This window comes from Pleurodeles waltl, chromosome 1_2 (assembly GCF_031143425.1).
Source record: "Pleurodeles waltl isolate 20211129_DDA chromosome 1_2, aPleWal1.hap1.20221129, whole genome shotgun sequence".
Taxonomy (NCBI): domain Eukaryota; kingdom Metazoa; phylum Chordata; class Amphibia; order Caudata; family Salamandridae; genus Pleurodeles; species Pleurodeles waltl.
Window position 1 is genome coordinate 943,004,535 of NC_090437.1, and position 24,242 is coordinate 943,028,776.

General features: G+C 43.5%; 1 protein-coding gene across 1 annotated transcript in view; it reads right to left on the reverse strand.

Moving 5' to 3' along the window:
• The window catches only part of TUSC3 (tumor suppressor candidate 3), a 1,241,068-nt gene that overhangs the window by 710,478 nt on the left and 506,348 nt on the right, over window positions 1-24,242 (reverse strand). Inside the window, exon 4 of the mRNA XM_069200706.1 lies at window positions 221-361. Coding sequence (XP_069056807.1) covers window positions 221-361 — 141 coding nt within the window. The remainder of the gene's footprint in view (window positions 1-220; window positions 362-24,242) is intronic.

Here is a 24,242-nt window from a genome sequence, read left to right on the forward strand (position 1 = left end):
GTACTCAAACAACGTTGAACACAATTAGGAGTCTTTGGTTTGTTTCGAGATTGCCCCCCTTGCCCCTGAGTTGTTGAGACACAGTCATCAAACATAGAAATATCTTTGTTTACTCTTCCTTCGAGGAGGAGCTCTTAAAGATGGTTATTCTAATTATTTCCTAAATATAGCTAAAGTAATTAGTAACCAAGACCCATTAGAAGAACAGACTTTGACTTACATGAACATCTGTTCTATCTGCAATCCACTTGGCAAGCTGCTCTGCTGCAAAGCCAATTCTTTGTAGATCAAATGTATCCGCTCTTTTAGGCTTCCCTTTTGCTGGAAAATGCATGAATGTTGGTGCAGAGTTCATGTTGAGCTGCAAAAAATGAGTAGCATTATTACATAATGTTTTCACAAGAACTATTCCATTATAGTTTAGCAAACATCTGCCCATGCTGAACCAAGCACATGGTGGGATTAACTCTACAGAGGTTGAGAGAAATGGGCTTCCTCTGACACAGAATAGGAGTTTGAGAAGCTTTAGGAAGGAGAAGTGACATCCAGGCTGTTACATTTTCTACCCGCACCTTCAGCAGCGGATTTATTTTGTGGGAAAGAAACGATAAAAACACCCAGCAATGAGGCATGAAAGTTGCTTAACAAATTTGTTTTTGCCTACATACATACATATATTTGTTAAAGTTAAGATATATTGTTCCAAAGGAATTAATGGCTATTCATACAAGCTCATCTAAAAACATCAATTAACCGCTGAATCCTCTCTGCTCAAACCACCCCTCCCCAATAAGAAATGCGGAGGCCTTTCTTTGATATTTGGCCATTTTGTGCTTAAGCCTTCATATTTTTCCAACAAAAGGTAACCAGGCCAAATGTTAGTCTTTTTTCCAACCTATGTTGAGAATTCTAAAAATACCCAGGTGTTGTGGATTTCAGGCCAACTTTCTCTGTCATGGTGTTGTCAGAAACCAAAGTCAAAATATATAATGAAAAACACAATTCATCAATAATAAAAACATCGTAAGATGGTATAATCTTTTAATGGCATCCAAGGTAACATACATTAACCTACTGTTACCATTGTCATTGTTAATATTCAATATGGTTTAACACTCTACAGCATGAGTGTTTCTAGTACTATTAAACTTGTTGCCAAGCAGCCTCAGGATACAACAACAGGACCTCCTGCAACCCAGAGCCCTTGGGCCTAAAGACCCATCTTCAAAACTGCTTAGAATACACGAAAAAGGATCCCGGGGGTAGAAGAGTCTGCTGCAGCTTCTGGGTGGCCCTCCAACCACTCAAAAAGGTTCCTTCAATTCCCCCTGCCCACATCATGGCAAAACAAATATGGATATTTTTCCATTCTATGGGGTGAGTCTTAGCTCAGCTGATCAACCCATGTCACTACATTTGATGCTCCATAGGCCATGTCCCTTACCTAGTTCTTTATTTGAATGTGCTCTCGGACACTGCTCTTTTTTCCATAAGAGTGTCTGGCGAACACTTTTAGCGGGGTCTGCCAGGGAGCCTCAGAGCAATTGCAGTCAAGGCTGCTCCTTCCACCTATCCTGGTTTTTTACAGCTGGTGCAGAAGCCTGCTTAACTTATTTCTCCCACACCCACTGATGAGAATTGCTCCACTGGGTGAATCCCACCCACCCCAGACACAGGCATGGTGAGCGGATAGCAACAGCAAAAGAGGCTCTGGCCCTCCCTGGGAACTGCTGAGGCTTGAGAATAATGGTACTCACAGATTTGTCCCTTGATTGCCCGTGGGAAAAATAATTAGCAATTGAGTGCAACAACACTGGTTTCTTTTCCTTCTCTCCTCGGTATGGGTTTCCAGGGCACACACTCCTCCCCTAAGACAAATGAAATCAACATGAGACTCCGAAGGGTTTTCAGTGTTTTTCCCCTGATGGTGACCTTAAGCCACCAGCTATGTCCTTTTCAGCTATTCTGCCTCACCTCTAATATACTAAAGCACTAGTTTCTGTTTTAATTCTTTGTTATCCCTCCAATGAGGGATAGGTCAGGGCCTGGTCCTCCTGGCCCATAACTCCTTGTAGAGGTCCTCCCTTCTCTATCGGCTCCTGGTTCTCTTGTCAACCCATGGAGTCCTTAAACAGCACCTTGAGCAGCGCACTATCCCTGCCTAAACCCCCAGGCCCTACTGCTTCCTAGCCACTTGCAGGGCACCTTTGTGTCAGAGGCAGTTCCTTTTTGGGGGTTTCCTGCTTGCAGAACCAGTCTACAGACCATCTAGTGGAACTTTCCAGGGTCAACCTCTACTGTCTGTCCTAGCAGAAGGTGTAGGGGACCAGTGCCACTGCCCCTAGAGACGATTCCCAGCCCCAATCTCAACTCCTGGGTGCCAGCTGAAGTTAACATTTGTTGGCTCCTCTTTTATGCTTGTGGTCAGACATCCTCCAGCCCATTTCTTCAGTTGCAGTCAGGAGTCCTTGGGTCCATTTCAGAAAGAGACATGTGGCTTCTCTCTTCCAGATGAGCATTCTTCCAGTGTAGTTCCCCCCCAGGTCCAGAATATTCTTAAACGTTTCTCCCTAGTTCAGATGTTTTTAAATGGGGGTAGAAAGTTCTAGAAGGTAGGCCAATCCTCAGGGGTTACATCATTACTTCAGTCCTTTACATCTCTCCTATACAACATTTTGGAATTTTTCATCATACCGACTTCGGGTTATCTGTTGAAGTATCTCTTTGAAAGCCTGAAGTCACACCACTACAAATACAGCTGCATGACTCCTTCCCTCTAAAACATCAACAGAGAGTCCCTCCTAGGATTGAGTCAAGTGGTTTGGCTACTTCACTTTGTTTCCTTTGGACTGAGTCTTTGCAGGCCAGGGTAATGTGATAATTTCATTAGCACCTGCCCCAACACTTTCCTCTACCAGGAAAAAGTCTAATCACTGACAAATGGACCTATTATGTGGGTATGGATTTAATCCTTCTATTGGCCAGCACAGTAAATAACTAGACACAGAGGAAGTCCAGGGTGATGTGGATTACGTAAACCCCACCAACTCTTTTTACTTGGAAAACCCTGTAAGTATCACACACTGGCCAAAATTACTTATTATCCTCACTTTTTTGGGAGGAGAAGAGACTAAATATGCAAGGATCCACCCACACTTCTGATAAAAATTATATCTGCCCATGTTGCTAGGCTAATTACCTGTGACAGGAGAAGCCCCTAATATGTAACATGGAGACATCAAGATTTTTACTTGAAGTGTTGACCACCCTGGTGATGTGGGTAGATGCTGTAATTGAGCCCCAGGTCGGCGGGCAACCAAGACACCCTATCAACCTCAGATATTTCTGAAGACTAAACACACAGAGGAGTCTAAGGTGGTGCCACGTAACTGCATGCCACCACATTTTTTTCTTAACTAGCATTCCCTCAAACTCTGGCTAAAATTACAGATTTTCCTCACATTTCTGTGAAGAAAAAGTTCTGACATCTGTGGAGTCCTACCACCCATTATTCCCATACATCTCCCAATAAAACAAATGGTCCTCCACTTGCGGTGCCCTGTCTATCCTACCAGACAGGAACAGATGAAAACTGTGACCATATGATGTCAATGTGGTATAAAGGTGGCCTTCGCCTGGTTAGCTCTTTGGTTTAATCTTGTATGGGCAATAGGCCTATTCACATATGTGGGATACTGTTTTAATTGGGATGAATATGGACATGTAGGTTGATCTGACTTTTACCATTCCTTGTATATTCCTGAGATTTTATGTCTCTTAAATGTATGGAATTTGATTTTTGATTCAATCTTTGGCATTTGTAGTGCAATCTGAGTAAGGAAACATGCACAAACCTATGCAAGGCACACTATCGTCAACTCCCTAGAGTGTCTACTTTTCTATAGTGACTAGGAATGGTAGTTTTGTCTTGAATCTGGCCAAAATACTCCAGCCATAAGCTATTTGAAATCACTGTAAACTGAATGTGACTGAATGGTTAGATGTATCCTCCTCCATACAGAAAGAACATACATACACATCAGGTATAATTTAAGATTGGGAGAACTGTGAGATGGGTGAATGGTGTAAAATTCCTTGCTGACAGGCAACATGAGGCTTAGAAAACCGATTTCAAATTTCCACTATTGGTGTGACATTTTCCCACTTGACTGTTGCACATTGGCTTATTGTCTTGACTATGTGATGGAAGTTGTATAGGAAGCTAGGTTATCACCCTCACAGTGTGGTATGCTTTATATTTGAGCGCTCTCATCTAGCACTGGGGAATTTCCTTTTTTTTTGTTGGCTTGGATTTTTATAGTTCAGAAGTGCCAAGAGAGTAGAGTGTTTGCAGAAGGACCTCTATGCATGGTTGAACAGTTGTTTTCGTAGTATGGACTTTGTGAGTAATGGTGGGTGTAGAAATCTGTATGTCACTCCCACCTTGTTCATCTGTCTTCTAATTACATGAAATCCCTATGAAAAAAGTCTGGGATAAGGTCAACTATCCCATCATATTTAGTTTTCTCTTTTTGTACTGACTAATACTGTGACCAGGTCAACCTTGAACGCCTCACCATGGAAGCCTGTTTAGGCTCTGTAAGTCTTGTCTTTCTTGCACCTTTAGCAAGCTCAATGTGCTTAGTAAGAGCCCTCTTTTGGGAGACATGTAGCTCCTGACCTGCAATGTGACTGCTTAAAATCAAGTCTACAATTTCCAAAATCCAACTGGTGGATACCCACTCAGGGCCTGCATGGCCAGCTGTGATTCTTGAGCAGAAAAAGTTTGTAGATGGACGTCACTGGAAAAGGAATACTCTCCCCTATCCAGTGGGGCCCCTCAGGTCTGGAAGGAAAATTAAAAATGATGACCAACAGTTAACCCTTCCATTGCAGGGTTGATCAGGTTGGGTCAAAGGCTGATCAGCCACCCAGAGAAAGGGAATCTGTACTAAATGCTAACTGCCCCAAGTGTTGGTCCCTATGCAGTGGGTGTGGAGGGGGAGGGTTCAGTACAACCTCCCAAAAACAACCCTATTACTCTGGTGGAGAATTCCCACTAAGGGACCCGAGCCTGGCTGCCATTCCCTGAACAGGAATCCTTTGTAGAGAGGTAATCTGGGAAATATTTCCTTTCCAATGATGCCCCTCATACAAGGATGAAATGTAATAATGGGCTCAGTGAGGTGGAATTCAAAATGACAGCTGACATTTTCCGTTAACGTGGGGAGGGGGACTGACCAAGTAGACGCCATCAGGGAAAGTGAAATGCTTTAAATTATATTGCCCACAAGGTGGGCTTAGCCTCTATGTCACGCAGGACAACTCCCCCCCAAAAAAATCATCCCCGGTGCTCTAGTGGAGGATGCCTGCTCAGAAATAATGAAGGAGGCACCACTGGAAAGTGTGCGTGGGACAGGGGGAGACTATCCACTTTCCTGCAGAGCCTCTCCAGTGAATCGAGATGTACTGGAGGAAGATCTGCTCCAGGATATGGACTGCAATTCAAGCTGCTTAGCTGAAATAATGGTGGACATTAAGATGACAAACCCTGACATTATGGTGGCATTAACATACTGGGAGACTATGTTGTGCCTCCCCAGTGGCATACTGGCCACCATGTCTAACATAATGGTGATCCATGACCAACTATGTCATAATGATTTTACTGTCATATGTGGGTATCCTTTGCATATTTTGCTTACTCTGCTAGTATGACGGCCACGCAGGCATAATGGTGGCCACACTAGCATATTAGTAGCTATATGATATTTTGGGGATACTATCCATTTTGATTGCCATCCCTGGCATAGTGAGGCATCAACATACTGCATGAACCAGCATAATGTGCCTTCTTGACATTACAGTGGCTACTATAAGCATAAGGTTCGCCACTGTTGGCATGAAATCACTGACCTAGAATCCCATGGCTCACGCTGACGTTATAGTGCTTATTCGTGGTATTATGAAGCCCAATACCTATCTTTATGGGAAAACTGACATATTATGAGTACAGCTGGCATACTTTGACCCCCTTAGCAGTAAGGGTCGTGGGCATCCTGTTAACACTATACTATCAAATCCTGCTTGAAAGGTATACTGAGCCACAAGTAACACTTAGGGTGCACTTGAAAGTTAGAGATCAGGCCAAGACAATTTTTGTGTATCCCCTGTTTGGTTGCTGAATGACCCTTCGTTTATCATAAAAGACTTCTGTCTCTGTGTTTGTTGCAGGTACAATTTCTACTTCAAACTGCTTTTTAGTGTTAGAAGTGAGAGACAACAGATGATTTCCCTATGACACTCATGTACACCCCAGCCCTCAAGGCCCACATTTAGTATGCCTGAAGACTTTCACCACCTTGAAAATGCACTAGCACATGGCATTTTATCAGTTTGCAGTAAAACAAACAGGAAATACTAAAAAGCGGGTAGGGGTGTTTTGGACCTGGCCCTTTTTACAAGGTTGCCCCAAACCCCAAACTTTTTGTGTTCCTCCTCCTATTTTTCTGACCTTATTTTGATTGGCTTTAGGACTCTGGGCACTTTACCACTGTTAATGCTAAAGTGCATATGCTGCCTCCTCTAAACATGGTATAACCGATTTACACCTATTGTGCCACCCACAGAAGTAGCCTTACAAAACTGTCTCAGGCCTGCCACTACACTGCCTGTGTGCACAGATTACTACCACTTCAAATTGGCATTTAAATCTACTTGCCATACCTTAAACTCCCTTTTAATACACATAGGCCCTATGCAGCCATATGGGTAGGGTGCTGTGTAATTAAAAGGTAGGACGTATATTTTTATGTTTTGCATGTCTTGGTAGTGATAAACAGCCTATTTTGTTTTTCACTACTGTGAGGCCTACTCCTCTCATAGGTTAGCATTCGGAATTCCCTCATACACTTTTAAGTGGTAATTCCTCACCAGAAAGGAGTAGCTTTGTCATGCTTGGTCTGTTTAGAATGGTAAAGATAAATCCTCCGCATAGGTGAAGTTGGAATTCACATTATTGTTTTAGAAATGACACTTTTAGAAAGTGACATTTCTCTGTGCTTATGATTCTGTACGCTTTGCAACCTGCCTTTAATCCACATCTTTACTGGGTGACTGCTACACTTTGTGAAGACGCTCTACATACCCACAACACAGGAAGGGCTGGGTATGTCAAGGGATACATCTGCATTAACTTGCATACTGATAGTCTTCCTGGGTTGGGGGAGGGAGAGCTGGTTCACACTTACATTTGTATAGGTTGTTCCCTGCCCTCACACAAAGGACTGATTTACCTCCTACTGATGGTCTGGAGCCAGGGCTGGGTTACAATCGATTTTTGTGCACATCTATGGGTTCCTCTGAAGTCACCCCCTGAGCGGAGACCTCATGTTTTTTCTGAAATGGGACTTGTAACCAGAAACTGCAGGCTTTACATTCTGTGTATTGCCAGAGGAATGCAATGCTGCCAGAAGGAACTATCATGGAACTACTTGCTTTGTTGTGCTGGCCTGCCTGCTAGGCTCGTCGACAGGCTGACACATTCTGCCAATTGGACTTGTGTGCTGGCCTGTCTGCCTGCTACCCTCTTTGTGCCCCAAGTGTTCTCAATGGGCTTGTTGGCTTGCCCCCTGTTTTCGCAATCTCAGGCATACCAAAAGTTGCGTTTTGAGCAACTTTGCCATGGGACTCTGTCTCTGTGAGTTTGGCAGCAGCATGCTGTCTTGAGTCATTGAGATTAAGGGCTCCTGGTTCTGTAATTAGAGAGTGGTGAGTGCTTTCTTCCAGACAGTGTGTGGGAGCACTGCGTTATGAACCAATCTGAAGTACAGGCCTCCTTTGAAGGTTGCTGCAACCAGCGTGTGGTGAGAGCTGGATTCCAACTGACAGTGTCTGTTTGCTCCCTGTTCTTTTTCAATCCTCGAGCAGAGCATTGCTTTACACAAAGGGAGGTAAGAGTCTTCCTGGGGTCCAACGACTTTGCCTCACTAAAGAGCTGACCGCCTCTCCCTGTGGGACTCGGGCTCCACGGGCTGTGCAACCCAAGCTGCATTTCCCTAATTGGACTTTGCAGAGGCAACAAGGAGAAGTCTTGTGTCACCAGTGTTGCTGAGACCCACCCCCCCAGAGGAAGCCTGGGTTTGGGTGCAGTGGGTCCTGCTTTCAAGCCCCCCCACACTCCAAGGTCAGAGGAGAACTCAGAGGTGCCCGGACAGAGAGGGGCGGCATTGGGTACTTGACAGCTGCACCGCATGCTCACAGGTAACTGCAGTTAGGCAGTTTGAACGTAGGGGACCCAGCGAGGTCTCCCTGCAGGATTCTACAGTACCAGCCTCCCTACCCCCTCTTTTTGGGACGTACCTCAGGGAGAATTGTTCTTTCCCTCCTCCGAAGTGGGGGAAGTCTCCCGGTGGCATCCCTGTCACAGGGCCACTCTTAAGGAGTTACTGTAAAAACTTAGCTCGAAGGTAATGTATGTTTCTTCCACTTTAGCCAGGGGTGATTACTGTATTAACTGCAGTAGGCTCGCAGGTCCTTCTGTGCCTACGTTTTGTGCTTGGTTACCGTACACTGTGCCGTATGTTTTCATGAGTGTATATGTGACTCAGGCGCTTTTCTCCAACCTAATTTGCATTACTTGCACTACTAATGTTGTAGTCATAGTTTTGTCTAATTGTGATCAGAATAACAAGTGATACATTTGAAAGTACATGCACTGTGATGTTTGACAATTGCATCACTGGGCAAAGTATTTAGGTTTCATGTCATTTTGGTCTAGCTTTATGTACAATATAATAATTATATTTTTATATAATCCTGTGTGGAATCTCTTTTGTGGTGTATTCATTTTGTTACTGGGTGAGTGTGTTGGGCAAACGCTCTACATATTTCCTCTGATGATAAGCCTGCCTGCTCTGCGACAAGCTACTAGACTGAAGTGGTAGGTGCATGCCCTAGCCAACCAGAAGCCCCATTTCTAACAGGGTGTGCACAGGAACCTAACTGATTAGGGAGTGCCCAGGAGTCACCCTCACAAACAAGATGGTGACAAGCATAAATGTGGCACCCAAGGCACCACAGGACTTGCAAAAGGATAACTGGAAGACTGAACCTACTTCAGTTAGCATCTACGATCTGCAAGGACCTGAGGTGGGTGGACAACCTTCCACTTGAAATCCAAGGACAGAAAGCTCTCCAGGGATCACAAATCTGAACCTCTCGATCGCTAGCGGAACATAAAAAAGCTGAATAGGGCATTTCTGTGAAGGATCCAAGCTAAAAGTGGCAACTTGACCTGGACTACACAGACAGAGTCTTTAAGTGCTCCCTCTGAAGTCCAAGAGCCTTAGCAGTGTATTCCTGTGGCTGTCTGGGGTGTCTGGGCACCAAAAAACCTTGGGAACATTTTTGAAACATTTGCTCAACAGCATCAATAGAAGCAGCTGAAAAAAGTCAGTCAACTGTGAGTACAATGGTGTCTAACTAAATTGCAAGTTATGCCCTATACAAAAAATAGTTTTTCTTCATAAAAACAACAAAGTCCCTTTTCTGATTGGGACTTAGAAACGTAACTGTTTTGGTACTTCTAAATGCTTTACACATATTCGGTAAATTAGGCCTGTCTGCTCTGTGCCATAGCAACCAGGTGCTGAGGTCAGGTTTAAATTATTGAAACCTTTCACTGTACCTAACGAGATAGTGACTTTATTATTTGTAGAGGACTACTATGTACCCCAACTAATAATTCAATTTCACAAAATAACAGAATTAGTGCTTTGGAGGAAATATTAGTGCTTTGTTCAATGAAAAATATATTTTTAATCAATCATTTAAAGTTTATATTTGAGACAAAATTCATTGTATTTAAGAAAATAAGAACAATTCTGTTGTGTGAGGGAATATTACTGCATTTCATTAATATATTTATATTGGCCTGTGAGAAGTAATTCATGATGAATTGGGGACTCTCGCTGCTGATTTTATTTCCTTGTTTTCAAAGATTACTTGTGTCATGTTCTGCCCCTCTCTTACTGCCCTTGTCCGATGGAATCGAAGTGCAACTTTGGGTCTTGCATGTTCTGTTTTGGCCATGATATGGGAGACTCCTTCCGGTAGCCACAGTGCTGCTGACAAGGTGGATGCCAAGGCAGTCCATGCCCTCCAGAGGAAGTCCCAGAGAAAAAGCTGCGAAGGGAAAAAAACTCCTTTCAGGAACTCCTAGAAGCATAAAAAGGAGTGTCAGGAACTAGGATTAAAGGATACTGGAATTACAGGAGGCTGCCAGGAAATAAAGCAGGGAAAGATATCACAGGAATGATAATTAGGAGCAAGGATCACCGCCTACAGGAAGTGCTGTAACACAAGGAGAAAATAACTTGGGCTCCTTACATACCGATAGACAGGAAGTTAAAAAAAAACATGAAGAAGAAAAAAAACACCATCTTGGATTGGGGATGGGTCACAGAGAAAACCGAAAGGACGCCAGGGAAAAGAATAGTGTGCTGGAAAGGATAAAGCATGGCCCCAATGTTCAGAGAAAAGAGTAGCCCAACAAGCCTAAAGATAGGTACGTTTTATGTGGGCTTTGCGGGGAACACCTGTGACGCAATAATAATTTGAGAATTAACTGTGGCGAGGTTCACGCTGATGGGAAGAAAAGATACTGATGGCTCGGAAAACAGACCGTGGGCTTGGATGCCGCAGATTGAAAACTCACCCTCAGCATAACAGTAGCCCCCCACCCCCCGAATCTCCAGGTTTGTCGTGAAAGAGTCAGCAAAAATGTAGATCAAAAGGGGAGCATGAACAGAAAAAGCCTCTTCCCCGGAGCACTCACTAGGAGGGTAACCCTTCCGGTGGATAAGAAACTGGAGGTGATTTCAATGAAACCAGGAATCCCATATTTCTTGTACCTCAAACTCAGCTTCACCATCTACCAAAAGAGGAGGAGGACAAGCGTAGTGTCTCAGAAAAGGATCAGATACATACAGTTTCAACTGGGATACATGGAATACTGGATGTATTTTCCATGTTGAGCCAATTGTAGCCTGAAGGATACTGGATTTATCACTTGAATGATCTTGAAAGGGCCATAATAACAAGGCTTGAATTTATTTGTGGAGAGACGGAGAGGTAAGAATTTAGAAGATAGCCAGGCTTTAGCTTTTACATGGTATAATGGAACAGAACATCGTCTAGCATCAATGGTTTTCTTCATGTCCTGTTTAGCGGCTATAAGATTGGAATGTATAATTCTCCTGATTCTACGAAGTTGATGCGAAAAAGACGTTACTGCAGGAATAGTAGATGATACAGAAACAACTGTAGGAAAGGCCGCAGGATGCTTACCATATGTGCAGAAGAAAGGAATAACTTTTGATGCACTGTGGACTGTGTTATTGTATGAAAATTCTGCAAATGGTAAATATGTGGACTATATGTCGAGTTGCATTACAAAAGCAACGTAAATACTGTTCAATTCCTTGATTTAGGCACTCTTTTTGTCCATTAGTTTGAGGGTGAAAACCAAAGGATATGGCTACTTCAATATGGAAGGATTTACAAAAATGTTTCCAAAAACGTGAAACATATTGAGGCCCTCAGTCAGAAATAATGACTTGAGGGAGGCTGTGGAGGAAAAAAAATATTGTACTGATATGTGACTCAGGGCCAGATGTAGCAAGATACGAATTTGTGAATTCGCAAATTTGTATGCAGAATGGTGTCTCAGACACCATCTGCGAATCGCAAGGGGGTCGCAAAGACCTACCTCATTAATATTAATGAGGTGGGTCGCAATTTGCGACCCCCTTGCGATTCCCTGCACTCACAGGGATGGTGGCCTGCTGGAGACAGCAGACCTCCATGTCTGTGACTGCTTTTTCAATAAAGCAGTTTTTTTTGTATTGCAGCCCGTTTTCCTTAAAGGAAAAACGAGTTGCAATACAAAATAAAACATGAAACCATTTGGTTTCGTTTTTTCAGGGTAGGCAGTGGTCCATTGGACAACTGCCTGCTCTGAAAAAACATTTTGTGCGACATTCACAAAGGGAAAGGGGTCCCATGAGGTCCCCTTCCCTTTTGCGAAAGAGTTAGCACCCACTTCAAGTGGGTGCTAACTGCGAATTGCTTTGCGACCGCTTTCGCGGTCACAAAGCAATTCTGCATCGCGGTGCGAGTCGCAAATAGGAAGGGAACACCCCTTCCTATTTGCGAGTCGCATTCCCATTTTGCGAGTCGATACCGACTCGCAAAATGGGAATGTGCATTGCGATGGCCGTTTTGCATGGTTCAAACTGCGATTTTCGCAGTTTGCGCCATGCAAAACGGTTCGTACATCTGCCCCTCAGTTCCTGAGCAGTAGGTAGTTTCTTTAATGCAGTAAAATGGACCATCTTGAAAAGAATCCACAGTTACCATGATTACATGGTTTCCTGCGGAAGGTGGTAATGAACACAGGAAATCGGTAAACACAGTATGCCATGGGGCTGGTGGAATTGTTGAGGGTTGAAGTAGCCCAGCTTGTTTAGTACAAGGTGTGTTAGCCTGTGCACACACAAGGAAAGAAGAAACATAGATCTCTGTGTCATTTCTAATTGTAGGCCACCAAGAAGATCAAAGACTTAATTCTTGAGCTGCATTGACTCCACGATGTCCAGCGAGGAGCGAGTCGTGACATATTTGAAATACCTGTGTTTGAATCTTCTTAGTGGTAAGGAATAATGCCTTTCCATTGTAATGATATCCTTTGATCTTTCACAGTTGAGAGTTTAATGTATTCCATTCCTCTTCAGTATGGGAGGCATAGCCTGACAACACTCGGTCAAGGAAGGACTGTACCAAACCAATGATCTGATGCGGTTCTATGATATGCTGTGTAGGAATAGTTACACCTTCTAGGTAATGATGGGATAAAGCATCTGCCATGATAATATCTGTTCCGGGTATATAAGTAATAATAAAGTCAAATTGACTAAAAAAGAAGGCCCACCATGCTTGTCGACTGTTCCAACATTGAAAGTTTCAGAGACATTGCACGTTCCGATGATTAGTCCTGACCTCAAAAGTTTCTTTGGTGCACATTAGGAATTGTCTCCATTCTCTACAGGCTACTTTTAAGTTGAGTAATTCTTACTCCCGAAATGAATCGTTGTGTTCACAATCTGTCAAGGTATGAGATAAATGGAAGGCTGGATGTTCTAATTCCTCATCTCCTTGTTCTAGTAGGAGTACTGCTCATAGCGCTCTGTCCGAGGCATCAGTTTCTACTATGAATCTCTTTGTAGTGTTGGGATGCCATAGGATTGGAGCTTGAGACAAGGTCTGTTTAAGTTTCTGAAAGGCTGTCTCAGCGGTTGGAGTCCAACAGAATCCTCCCTGAAGTCTTTCTTTCTTTAGGGTTTGCGTGAATTAACTTGCCTGTTGAGGGAAATTCTCTATGAACTGCGGATAAAAAATGGTTAAACTTAGGAAACACTGCATCTCCTTTATAGTGGAAGGGGATGGCAAATCCAGAATAGCTTGGAAATTTTTTAGAATCCATGGCAACGCCAGTCTTGTTAACCCCTTCGCTGCCAGGCCTTTTCCCCCTCCGGTGCAGAGCCTTTTTTTGGCTATTTGGGACAGTTCGCGCTTACGTTTTCAAAACTTCTTGTTCACATAAGCTACCCACGCCAAATTTGCGTCCTTTAGGGATTCTAGAGGAACCCAGACTTTGTGGGTTCCCCTGAAGGAGACCAACAAATTTGCCAAAATACAGTGAAAATGTTGTTTTTTTAAAAACAAAATGGGGAAAAAGGGCTGCAGAAGGCAGCTCGTGGTTTTTTCCCTGAAAATGGCATCAACAAAGGGTTTGCAGTGGCAAGATCACCATCTTCCCAGCTTTCAGGAACAGGCAGACTTGAATTGGAAAACCCAATTTTTCAATACAATTTTGACATTTTACTGGGACATACCCCATTTTTACTATTTTTTGTGCTTTCAGCCTCCTTCCAGTTAGTGACCAAAATGGGTAAGAAACCAATGCTGGATCCCAGGAAGCTAAACATTTCTGAAAGGTAGACAAAATTCTGAATTCAGCAAGGGGTCATTCGTGTAGACCCTACAAGTTTTTCCTACAGAAAATAACAGCTGAAATAAAAAAATATTGAAATTGAGGTGAAAAACACAGCCATTTTTCTCCACGTTTTACTCTGTAACTTTTTCCTGCGATGTCGGATTTTTGAAAGCAATATACCGTTACGTCAGCTGGACTCTTCTGGTTGCGGGGATATATAGGGCTTGTAGGTTCATTAAGAACTCTAGGTACCCAGAGCCAATAAATGAGCTGCACCTTGCAATGGGTTTTTATTCTATACCGGGTATACAGCAATTCATTTGCTGAAATATAAAAAGTGAAAAATCGGTATCAAGAAAACCTTTGTATTTCCAAAATGGCCACAAGATAAGGTGTTGAGAAGCAGTGGTTATTTGCACATCTCTGAATTCCGGGGTGCCCATACTAGCATGTGAATTACAGGGCATTTCACAAATAGATGTATTTTTTACACACTGCCTTACATTTGGAAGGGAAAAATGTAGAGAAAGACACGGGGCAATAACACTTGTTTTGCTATTCTGTGTCCCCCCAAGTCTCCCAATAAAAATGGTACCTCACTTGTGTGGGTAGGCCTAGCGCCCACGAAAGGAAATGGCTCAAAACACAACGTGGACACATCACATTTTTTCACAGAAAACAGAGGTGTTTTTTGCAAAGTGCCTACCTGTGAATTTTGGCCTCTAGCTCAGTCGGCACCTGGGGAAACCTAACAAACCAGCGCATTTTTGAAAACTAGACACCTAGGGGAATCCATGATGGGGTGACTTGTCGGGCTCTGACCAGGTTCTGTTACCCAGAATCCTTTGCAAACCTCAAAATGTGGCCAAAAAAACACTTTTTCCTCTCATTTCGGTGACAGAAAGTTCTGGAATCTGAGAGGAGCCACAAATTTCCTTCCACCCAGCGTTCCCCCAAGTCTCCCGATAAAAATGGTACCTCACTTGTGTGGGTAGGCCTAGCGCCCACAAAAGGAAATGCCCCAAAACACTATCTGGAAACATCAAAATTATCAAATACAAAACTACCTGTTTTTGCAGGGGGGCACCTGCGTTTTTGGTCCTGGGATCAGCAGCCTTCGAGGGAAACCTACCAAACCCAGACATTTCTGAAAACTAGACACCCGAGGGAGTCCAGTGAGGTTTGACTTGCGTGGATCCCCCAATGTTTTCTTACCCAGAATCCTCAGCAAACCTCAAATTTAGCTAAAAAAAAAAATCACATTTTTCCCACATTTCTGTGTGGGATCACCGCACTGGGACACATTTCATACCACGCAATGTTTCCCTCAGTCTCCCTGTAAAAATGATACCTCATTTGTGTAGGTGGGCCAAGTGCTTGTGAAAGGGAAGAGCCAAAATCATGTTGATATTGAGGGGGAACAAAGGGGGTCTAAAAGGGCAGTTTAAAAAAAAAAAAATTCTTAGGCTGACAAGTGCATCAGAATTTTTATCGGTATAGATGAGACAATGCTGGGTGGTAGGAATTTTGTGGATTCCTGCAGATTCCGGAAGGTTCCATCACAAAAACGTGGGAAAAATGTGTGATTTCCAGCAAAGTTGGAGGTCTGCAGGGGATTGTGGGTACAAAAATGGTGCGGGGTGCATGTGAAACACACCACCCTGGAATCACCCAAATGTTTAGTTTTCAGATGTGTCTAGGTCTTGTGGATTTTTCTACATGGCAGCGTCCCAAAGTCCATAAAGTGCAGGCCTCACCATTCCAAGTGGGACGATTTTGAGAGTAAGCCAAGTTCTCATGGCCCAAATGTAAAACTAAAACCCAAAATAATCAAATGTCTTCTTGCTTGCTGTGGGATAAGATGTTTTAGAGTGTGGGGGAGAGCTGAAAGACTGTTACCCCCTTCAGTTGAGGTGGGGGCGAACCAGGCCCATACTGGTTGGTAGCCACCACCCCAATATATATATATATATTTTTAAATTCCTTGGCATCTAGTAGACTTTCTGCCCCCCCCGGGGTGTGGATCAGGGGTAATTGCCCCATCTGCCCACTGGTGGGCAGAACAACTTTGGCCCCATGTATTTGGGGTGGGGGTACGGCCATATCCCCACCCTCTTATTTTTTAAAATAAAACTTCCCTGGCCTCTGGTGGGCTTTCTGCCCCCCCTTGGGGGCAGATGGGCCTTCCAAAAATAGGCCCATCTGCCCCTGTGGGGGGCAGATATGGCCAACAGTAATGTGCCCCCATGGGGAGCGACCCTTACCCAAGGGGCAGCCCCCCTAAAGAAAACACATGCATACACACACACCAATCCCTGGTGCCTAAGTGGTTTCTAATGGGTCGCTCCCAATTACTAAAAAAACAAACAAACAAAATAAAACACACAAAAAATTGCCCTGGCGCCTAGAAGTTTCTGCCCCCCCTGGCGCCTAGAGGTTAACAACAATAGGCCAATCTGCCCCCAGGTGTAAATTTGCCCCCCAGGAGAATGACCCTTGCCTAAGGGGTCGCTCCCCTTCCGTGAAATTCACAAAAAAAAAAACGCCCTGATGTCTAGTGGTTTCTGTCCCCCTTGGGGGCAGACTGGCCTCATAAAAATAGCCCAACCTGCCCCCAAGGGGGGCAGAGGTAGCCTAAATATAATTTGCCCCCTAGGGGAGCGACCCTTGCCTAAGGGGTCGCTCCCCACCTCTAAAAAAAAGATTCCTGGTGCCTAGAGGGGGGCAGAAAAGGCCTTAAGAAAAAATGCCCCCCCACCCCCCCGGGAGTGACCCTTGCCCAAGAGGTCGCTCCCTCATGCCAATTTCCAAAAAAAAAAAATCCCTGGTGTCTAGTGGGCGTTTTAGCAGCCGGATTGCTTGTAATCCGGCTGCTAAAACACTCAGAGAGACTTCAAAGGGAAGGAAATTAATTTCCTCTCCGGCCTCCTCCACGTGATCGGAAGAGAAATGCTTTGCTGAGCTTCCAGCACGATGAGAGGAGGCCTCTGTGATCGCGTGCTGACATCAGGGGGGGCATGGGGGGGTCGGGGTGGAAGGGGAAGTGCTTCCCCTTTTATCCCTGCCTTGGGGGGGGGGAACCCCACAGAGGGAGGGCTAGCGCTCCCTCTGGGCTCTGTACCCAGGACGTAATGGTTATGTCCTAGGCACACGAGCACTGTGCCTCAGGACGTAACCATTACGTCCTGGGCACAGAAGGGGTTAATACGGTAGCCATGATATTCCACTCTGGTCTTGTCAAATTCGCATTTTTTCTGGTTTACAAAACAAACAATGTTGTCTAAGCCTTTCTAAAACTTGAGTGGCATGTGACGTATGTTGCTCTGGACAAATGGAATACACTAGGATGTCATCCAGGTATATTGCAACTATTGGATTTAGGAGATCCAAAAATACATGCTCCATGAATCACTGGAAAATAGAGGGAGCATTGGTTAGTCCAAACGGAATTACATGGTATTCAAAGTGACCGAAGGGAGTCCAAAAGGCGGTTTTCCACTCATCTCCCTTCTTGATTCAGAGGAGGTGATGAGCTCCCCTCAAGTCAAACTTGGTGAACATCTGAGCCACTCCAACTGATTCCAGGATGTCCTTTATGAGATGTAAAGGATATCTATCCTTTATGGTGATCCTATTCAGTTCGCAGGTCCTTCGTCTTCTTCAGTCCGAAGAAGAGAGGAGTCCCAGCAAGAGAGGAAGAGCATGGAATCAGACCATTCCGTAGATTTTCTTCCAAGTATTCCCTAAGTGTCTCTTTTTCAGGTTCCGTAAGGGAACACATTCTCCCAAAGGGAACCACAGCTTCGGTTTCCAAAGTAACGGCACAGTCATACTCTCTATGTGGTGGTAAAACAGGTCTTTCTGGTTTTTGGAAAATGTCCAAGTATTCTGTATAATGATCTGGTACCCCTTGAACTGTGTGGATGGAACAACCCATCTCTTTTTTTTCCAAAAGTATACTTCTTGGAGACCAATACATATCCGAAGGATAGCAGCTATGATCACAAAACTGTGAGGACAAAGACATGGTTCTGGTTTCCCAATTAATGTTTTGATTATGTTGCATCAGCCAGGATATGCCCAATATAATCATATGATTAGGTGAAGTAAACAGATCAATAGGTGATATGTTCTTGATGTCTTCCAAATTCAAACACAGGGATGGACTTGTTTCTGTAACATGTCCTGAAGACAGAGTACCATCTATAGTGCAGACTTGTTCGGGGGGTTCTTTGGATACACTAGGTATTCTCCTTTCCTTTGCCCATTCTTATCAATGTATGTGCCACTAGCACCACAGTCCAATAGGGTGAAAAGCCTTTCTTCTCTACCATCAGTCAATTGTAGCAACAAGGGCAAAAGGAAGAGAGATAATGTGTTTACCTTGGAGGAGCATTTAGAAGGGATTTCCGATCATCGTGTCCCCTCCTTTCTTATGGAGGACGGGAGTTGGCATTTCCCACCACCTTTGAAGGATGAGTAGGGCAGGCACAAATCAAATTAACAGAATGGCCACAATAAAGACACAGGGCCAGATGTAACAAAAAAGGCATTTGCGATTCGGATATAGCGATTTTTAAGAAATCGCTATTTCTGATTCGCAAAATTCAATGTATCATATTTGCGATTCCTTAATAGCGATTTCTTAAAAATTGCATATGCTATTACCGAATCGCAAATTGCGATACCGGCCCCATTCACACCTATGGGCCTGTAGTCCCATATTTGCGAATATTTTGCATTTCCCAAATTGCGATTTCCTAACTAGAATTAGCAAATTTGGGAAATGCAAACCCAGGGTGATGGGGGCCTAAGGCCCCCTCTGCTGCACCCCAGGAAGTTTTTTAAGGACATGTAAGGCGCACACATGCCAAAGTGGCATGTGTGCGTTACATGTCAATTTTAAAAATGCATTTTGAATGCATTTTTAAAATGTGCACATGGTTACCACCAAGTTCAACTTGGTGGTAATAGCGATTCCTTAATGCCCAATTCGCATTAAGGAATTGCTTGTTACTTGTGGTTTAGAAATCGCAAATAAGGATTCCTTATTTGCGATCTCTTATTTAGAGAATCGCAATTTGCGATTCTCTAAACAGGCTCGCAAATTTAGGGAATCGCTATTTTAACGATTCCTTAAATTTGCGTTGCAAATGCCTTTCATAAATACTGAAAGGCATTTTTGCATTTGCAAACGGGCATTCGCACTGTTTGCGAATGCAAAAAGGCCTGATACATCTGGCCCACAGTCCCTTCTTTTGTCTGTGTTCACACTCAATATCAAATAATGGTCCTCGGCCCATATTTATTTGCATAGGTTCTGCTCCAGAGACGGTTGGAGTGTCAGTTTGGTTCTCCTCTTGACAGTGGACCAATGCACGTGAGGTTCCCATTTGTGATTGAACATGGATCTCTTGTTTCTCCACTCTCCACTCATGGAGGTGATATTCTATGGATTGTGCTGAGTCCATAAGACCTTTCATGCCGTCTTCTCAAGAAAAATGTACCAGTTCATCCTTTATCGCTTCAAGCAATCGATGAAGGTGGTGTAATCAGAGAACCTGGGATCGTCTGTGGCTATGAAGGGAGTCACACAAGCCAAAGCGGGAACTGACAATGTATTGATCAGGTAGCCCACTTTGGTCTTCTCCTGAGTGAATTGAGATGGGCGAAATGCAAAAAAGACTGTCAAAGAGTCAAGGAATTCCTTCAATTTATTGTGAAACCCAGAGCAACATGGCACAGTTATGGAGCCTGATGGAAGGTCTGTGTTTCTAGAAGCCGAGACTTCTCGTATGCAGTATTTTCAGCGCGTAGCTGTTGCAGCTCCTGGGCCTTTCGTTGCACAGTATGCATTAATGATTGAGCTGTCTCTACAACCTCACATGCTGGGTCTTTCATTTTTCTTGAGCCAAAAGTGAGTTTTGGGTGTTGCAATCTCTCATGTTCCACCCCTCCCTTACCGCATTTGTCCTGTTGTGTAGCCATTTTAAGTATAGCTCCAGGCACGTTAGTTTAATACACTAGGCCACTGTGCACCTTGACCTAGATATATTTTATTCAGCTTTGCATTGTTATTTTTACAATAACCAGTTTTACAGTCTTGTTTTAATTTCTTCTATCGAACTGTTTTGCTTAGTTCAGCACTGTGTTCTCAAACAACGCATTCCTGATCACCCTGTGCTTCAGTCAAGGCTACAGTCTGGTACATTGCCAGTAAATGTGGTAGAAGTTTAGTCTCCAATATTCGTAGAAAATACACATCCTTACCTAGGGACATTTTCTTAGAACATCTGCTGTGTTAGTTATAAAAACACTTTCTAGTCCTATTACACGTCAAGAGGGAGATTCCAGCCAGGGAACCACAACTGTATGCTGAATGCTCCGTTGCAGATGCTGACGCAGATTACAGGCCTTTGCTTAGGTATGAGGGTTGATGTCCTCCCAGGGGGAACCTGACAGGCAGGATTAGAGCTTAACATACTGTCCTCGAAATATGATTTAGATAGGGAGTAGTCCATCGGTCCTAGTCGCACTATGATAGCATTATTCTTATGCTTCACTCTCATCGTCACCATTTTAATATTGTTGTCTTGTGTAGTTCTGGTTATTGCAGCTCACGCTTTGCTATCCATAATGCAGTTGTTTAATTAAACCAATCTTTAAAACTTATACTGCTCTCGTTGTCATTTATATACGAGACCGAACTGTGTATGAGAGAACCGGTTGGGACCTGAGTGACCACAACTTCCCTGAGAAGTATCGAGATGTCATGCGCTCCTCTGCCCAATCGTCTCTACCTTTAGGGAGAGACGAGGCATTGCTAGTTAGCCGGAGCAAAGCCCGGATTTGGAGCGACAAGTGTCATCCACCGTGGGTCAGACTCAGTCCCCCACACTGTGGACGAGCTTGCTGCTCAAAATCCAGTAGTCTCATTAAGATAATGAGAGCCTACGCGACAGTCCGATGGAACCAGATTGCGACTTCGTGTCTTGTACGTTCAGGTTTGGCCAAGATAGGGGCAACTCCTTCCAGTAGCCACTGTACTGCTCACATGGTGGAGGCCAAGGCAGTCCGTGCCCTCCAGAAGAAGTCCCTGTAGGAAAATCCTGAAGGGAAAAAAACTCCTTGAAGGAACTCCAGGAAGCAGAAGAAGGAGAGTCAACAACCAAGAATTACAGATACTGGAATTACAGGAGGCTGCCAGGAAAATAAGCAGAAAAAGATATCACAGGAATGATGAGCAGGATCGAGGATCACCACCACCAGGAAGCGTTGCAAAGCAAGGAGAAAATAACTCAGGCTTCTTATATACCAATAAACAGGAAGTAAACAACAGGAAGATGAAAAAACACCATCTTGGATTTGGGATGTTTCATAGAGAAAACCAACAGGATGCCATCTTAGTATGGAAAGAAGAAATTTAACTAGTACATGAATGGAAAAGAATAGTACAATAGAAAGGAGAAAGCGTGTCCCCAATGTCCAGAGAAAAGAATAGCCCAACAAACCTGAAGACGGATAAGTTTTATTTGGACATCACAGGGAACACACGTGATGCAACAATAAGTGAAGAATTAACTGTTGCGAGGCCGGCAGCCCGCCCCCAGACTACCGATCTTGCCACTGGGAAGAAAAGATACTGCGGCCCGAGGCAGTCCGAATGCCCGGGAAACAGACCGAGGCCCTCGCCGCGGGCCGAGAATGGGATGCTGTAGGTTGAAAACCCGCCCGTGGAGTACCAATTTATTGCTTCAGCTGTTATTTTATGACCCATGTTGATGCATCATGTCTTCTTAATTGTGAAATCATTTACTGCATTGTTTATCACAACCACTGTGGCCTGGAATGTTGGTGTGACAAAGGAGATATGTATGCTGTTTGAGTGGCAAGGCCTTTGATTAATTTAAACATCCCATTCATTACTGTTTTGTGTACTTATTTTTACTCACTGGAAGCAAGCTGTACCTGGCTGATGAGCCAATGATTATGGAGAAACCAGTCCTGGATTCCTTGTGTTCCAGTTCAGGAAGAACCTAGCTTGGCAGTTAGGGCTGGACTGTTCCAACTGGAGCAGAGTCAAGATTGATTTACAAATAGTGGGGTCCAAATTGAGGTGACATGGTGTGCAAAATAATGATGTATTGGGATGCAGCCCGAATAACTAACAGTGGGTAAGATTAATTCAGGCATTTTGTGCATCACTTTTTGAATACTTTAGTATGTCTCTCTAAATGGGATGGGTATACCTTGACGTGGGTCCATGCACACTGTATCACCTGAACCAAGCTGTACCGGCTGATGAGTCCATCACTAGGGCGAAACAGGTCATGTGTTGCTTGTGTTCCAGTTTAGGGAGGAGCTGGCATGGCAGTTCAAGCTGAATTGTCCCGACTGGAGCAGGGTCAAGACTGATTTGCATATAGCTGGGTCCAAACTGAGGTGACATGGTGTGCAAGATAACAATGGATTGGGATTCAGCCTAGTGTGATTACCAGTGGCTATGATTAATTGAAGCATTCCATCCATCACTTTTATTTATAGTTTACTTAGTAAAAATAAGCCAATGCTCTTGTGTGTAAACCTGTTAGATGGGGGAGCTGGGATCTGAGGTTTCATTTTCTCACTATATGTCATCCAAGCAGATGTCAGCCTTGATATACAACTCGAAATTTAGTGCAAGGGAAAGGACAAAAACATGAAAAAAAGCATAGGTTACATTTGAAGAAGTATGCTAAAAGACGTTTGGAAAAATATTAGATCATCATGTCAAATTGAATATCAAAATAATATACACTGCCTGTGAAGGATCATTTTGCTGAGTAGACCATGAACATATTAAAATGTTAAGAGTACCACTGAAGCCTCTAACAATTTTATTTTTTTGTAATTTTCTTATTCTAATTAGAAATGCACCATTTGGCCCGCTTTTCTGTAACATTTATTGGGAAAAAAATATCCTCCTCTATTATGGCAACAAGCCATGTCCGCGCGATATAAATGCATGCGTTGCCTGTGCGTGCAAGGGGAGTTGCATTACAAGCTAGATTTGAGCTTTCTTAAGAAGAACATTTCTCTCTGCGCCCTGTGGAAAGCAGACGAGTTTGGATTTATTCAACGTATCGCTCTAAAGTGATAGGAAACACCTTGCAGAGAAATGGCTATTAAAGCAGAGTATTGTTTCCTGACTGTTGCTACCCAGTACTCCAGCCTTTTATTCATTAAAACTCTGAAAAAAGGTAAGCATATACCCGTTGTTGTCATAATGTTACGCTGTCCAATCCTTACCTATGTAGCTCAACACTTGACAGCAGGTTACACTCTTTTCTTGAGAAAATTTGAAATATATTGCAGTGAAAACCGACCTTTACTTCTGGTCTGAGAGAGCATGGAATGACTTATCTGTGATGCAGTTTTATCATGCCAACGAGGCGTTAAAATTGAAACACGGTGCATTAGAAGAAGTTAAGTCTCTATAAATGGGATGTACGCAAAGTAATCGGGTTACACGCATTTTTACAGTTTGTGCTCTACCCTAAATAATCTATTAAAGAGAGCAGACCGGGAGGAGAGAAGCGTCATCACAGACTTTCTGGATCTCAAATAAAAAGTTTTATATTGCTAGTTAACTGTTTAATATTTAATTATATTTCCCAGCACAAGGGCCTTTTAAAATAAACAGTCTAGTGACTGCCCCATCTGCTGGCTTTCAGAAATCCTGTCTGACACTCAATGTTAAGTAGCCATCTGCTAAGTACCATCATATCTGCAATTTTAAATACTTTGGATGTGCGCCGCATCAGTGTGTTTTTTTATATGTACATAACATAAGAATATGTCACACTCATTATTAAACGTTGGTGAAATGTAAAACGTGAATCCATATGGAAGACCTAGGAGCTTAGATGGCAGAATTATGAGTGTTCTCTAGAGAAACGATTCTGTTACCACTATTCAGTGTTATACTTAAAAAATCTGTTTCCAAACATGTCTATAACTCAGAAAAAAACAATAAACATGTGTAAGTGTGTGCCATAACACATTCAGTTCTTCATTATGAGTTTGGTGGTCTTCGGGCAAGACTGCCATGGAAAATTCCACCACCATCCCGCCAGTATTGGCGGTACAGTGTCTGACGTATCACAAGTCACAATCACCAAGCCGACGAAACACAGCCAGAAATCTA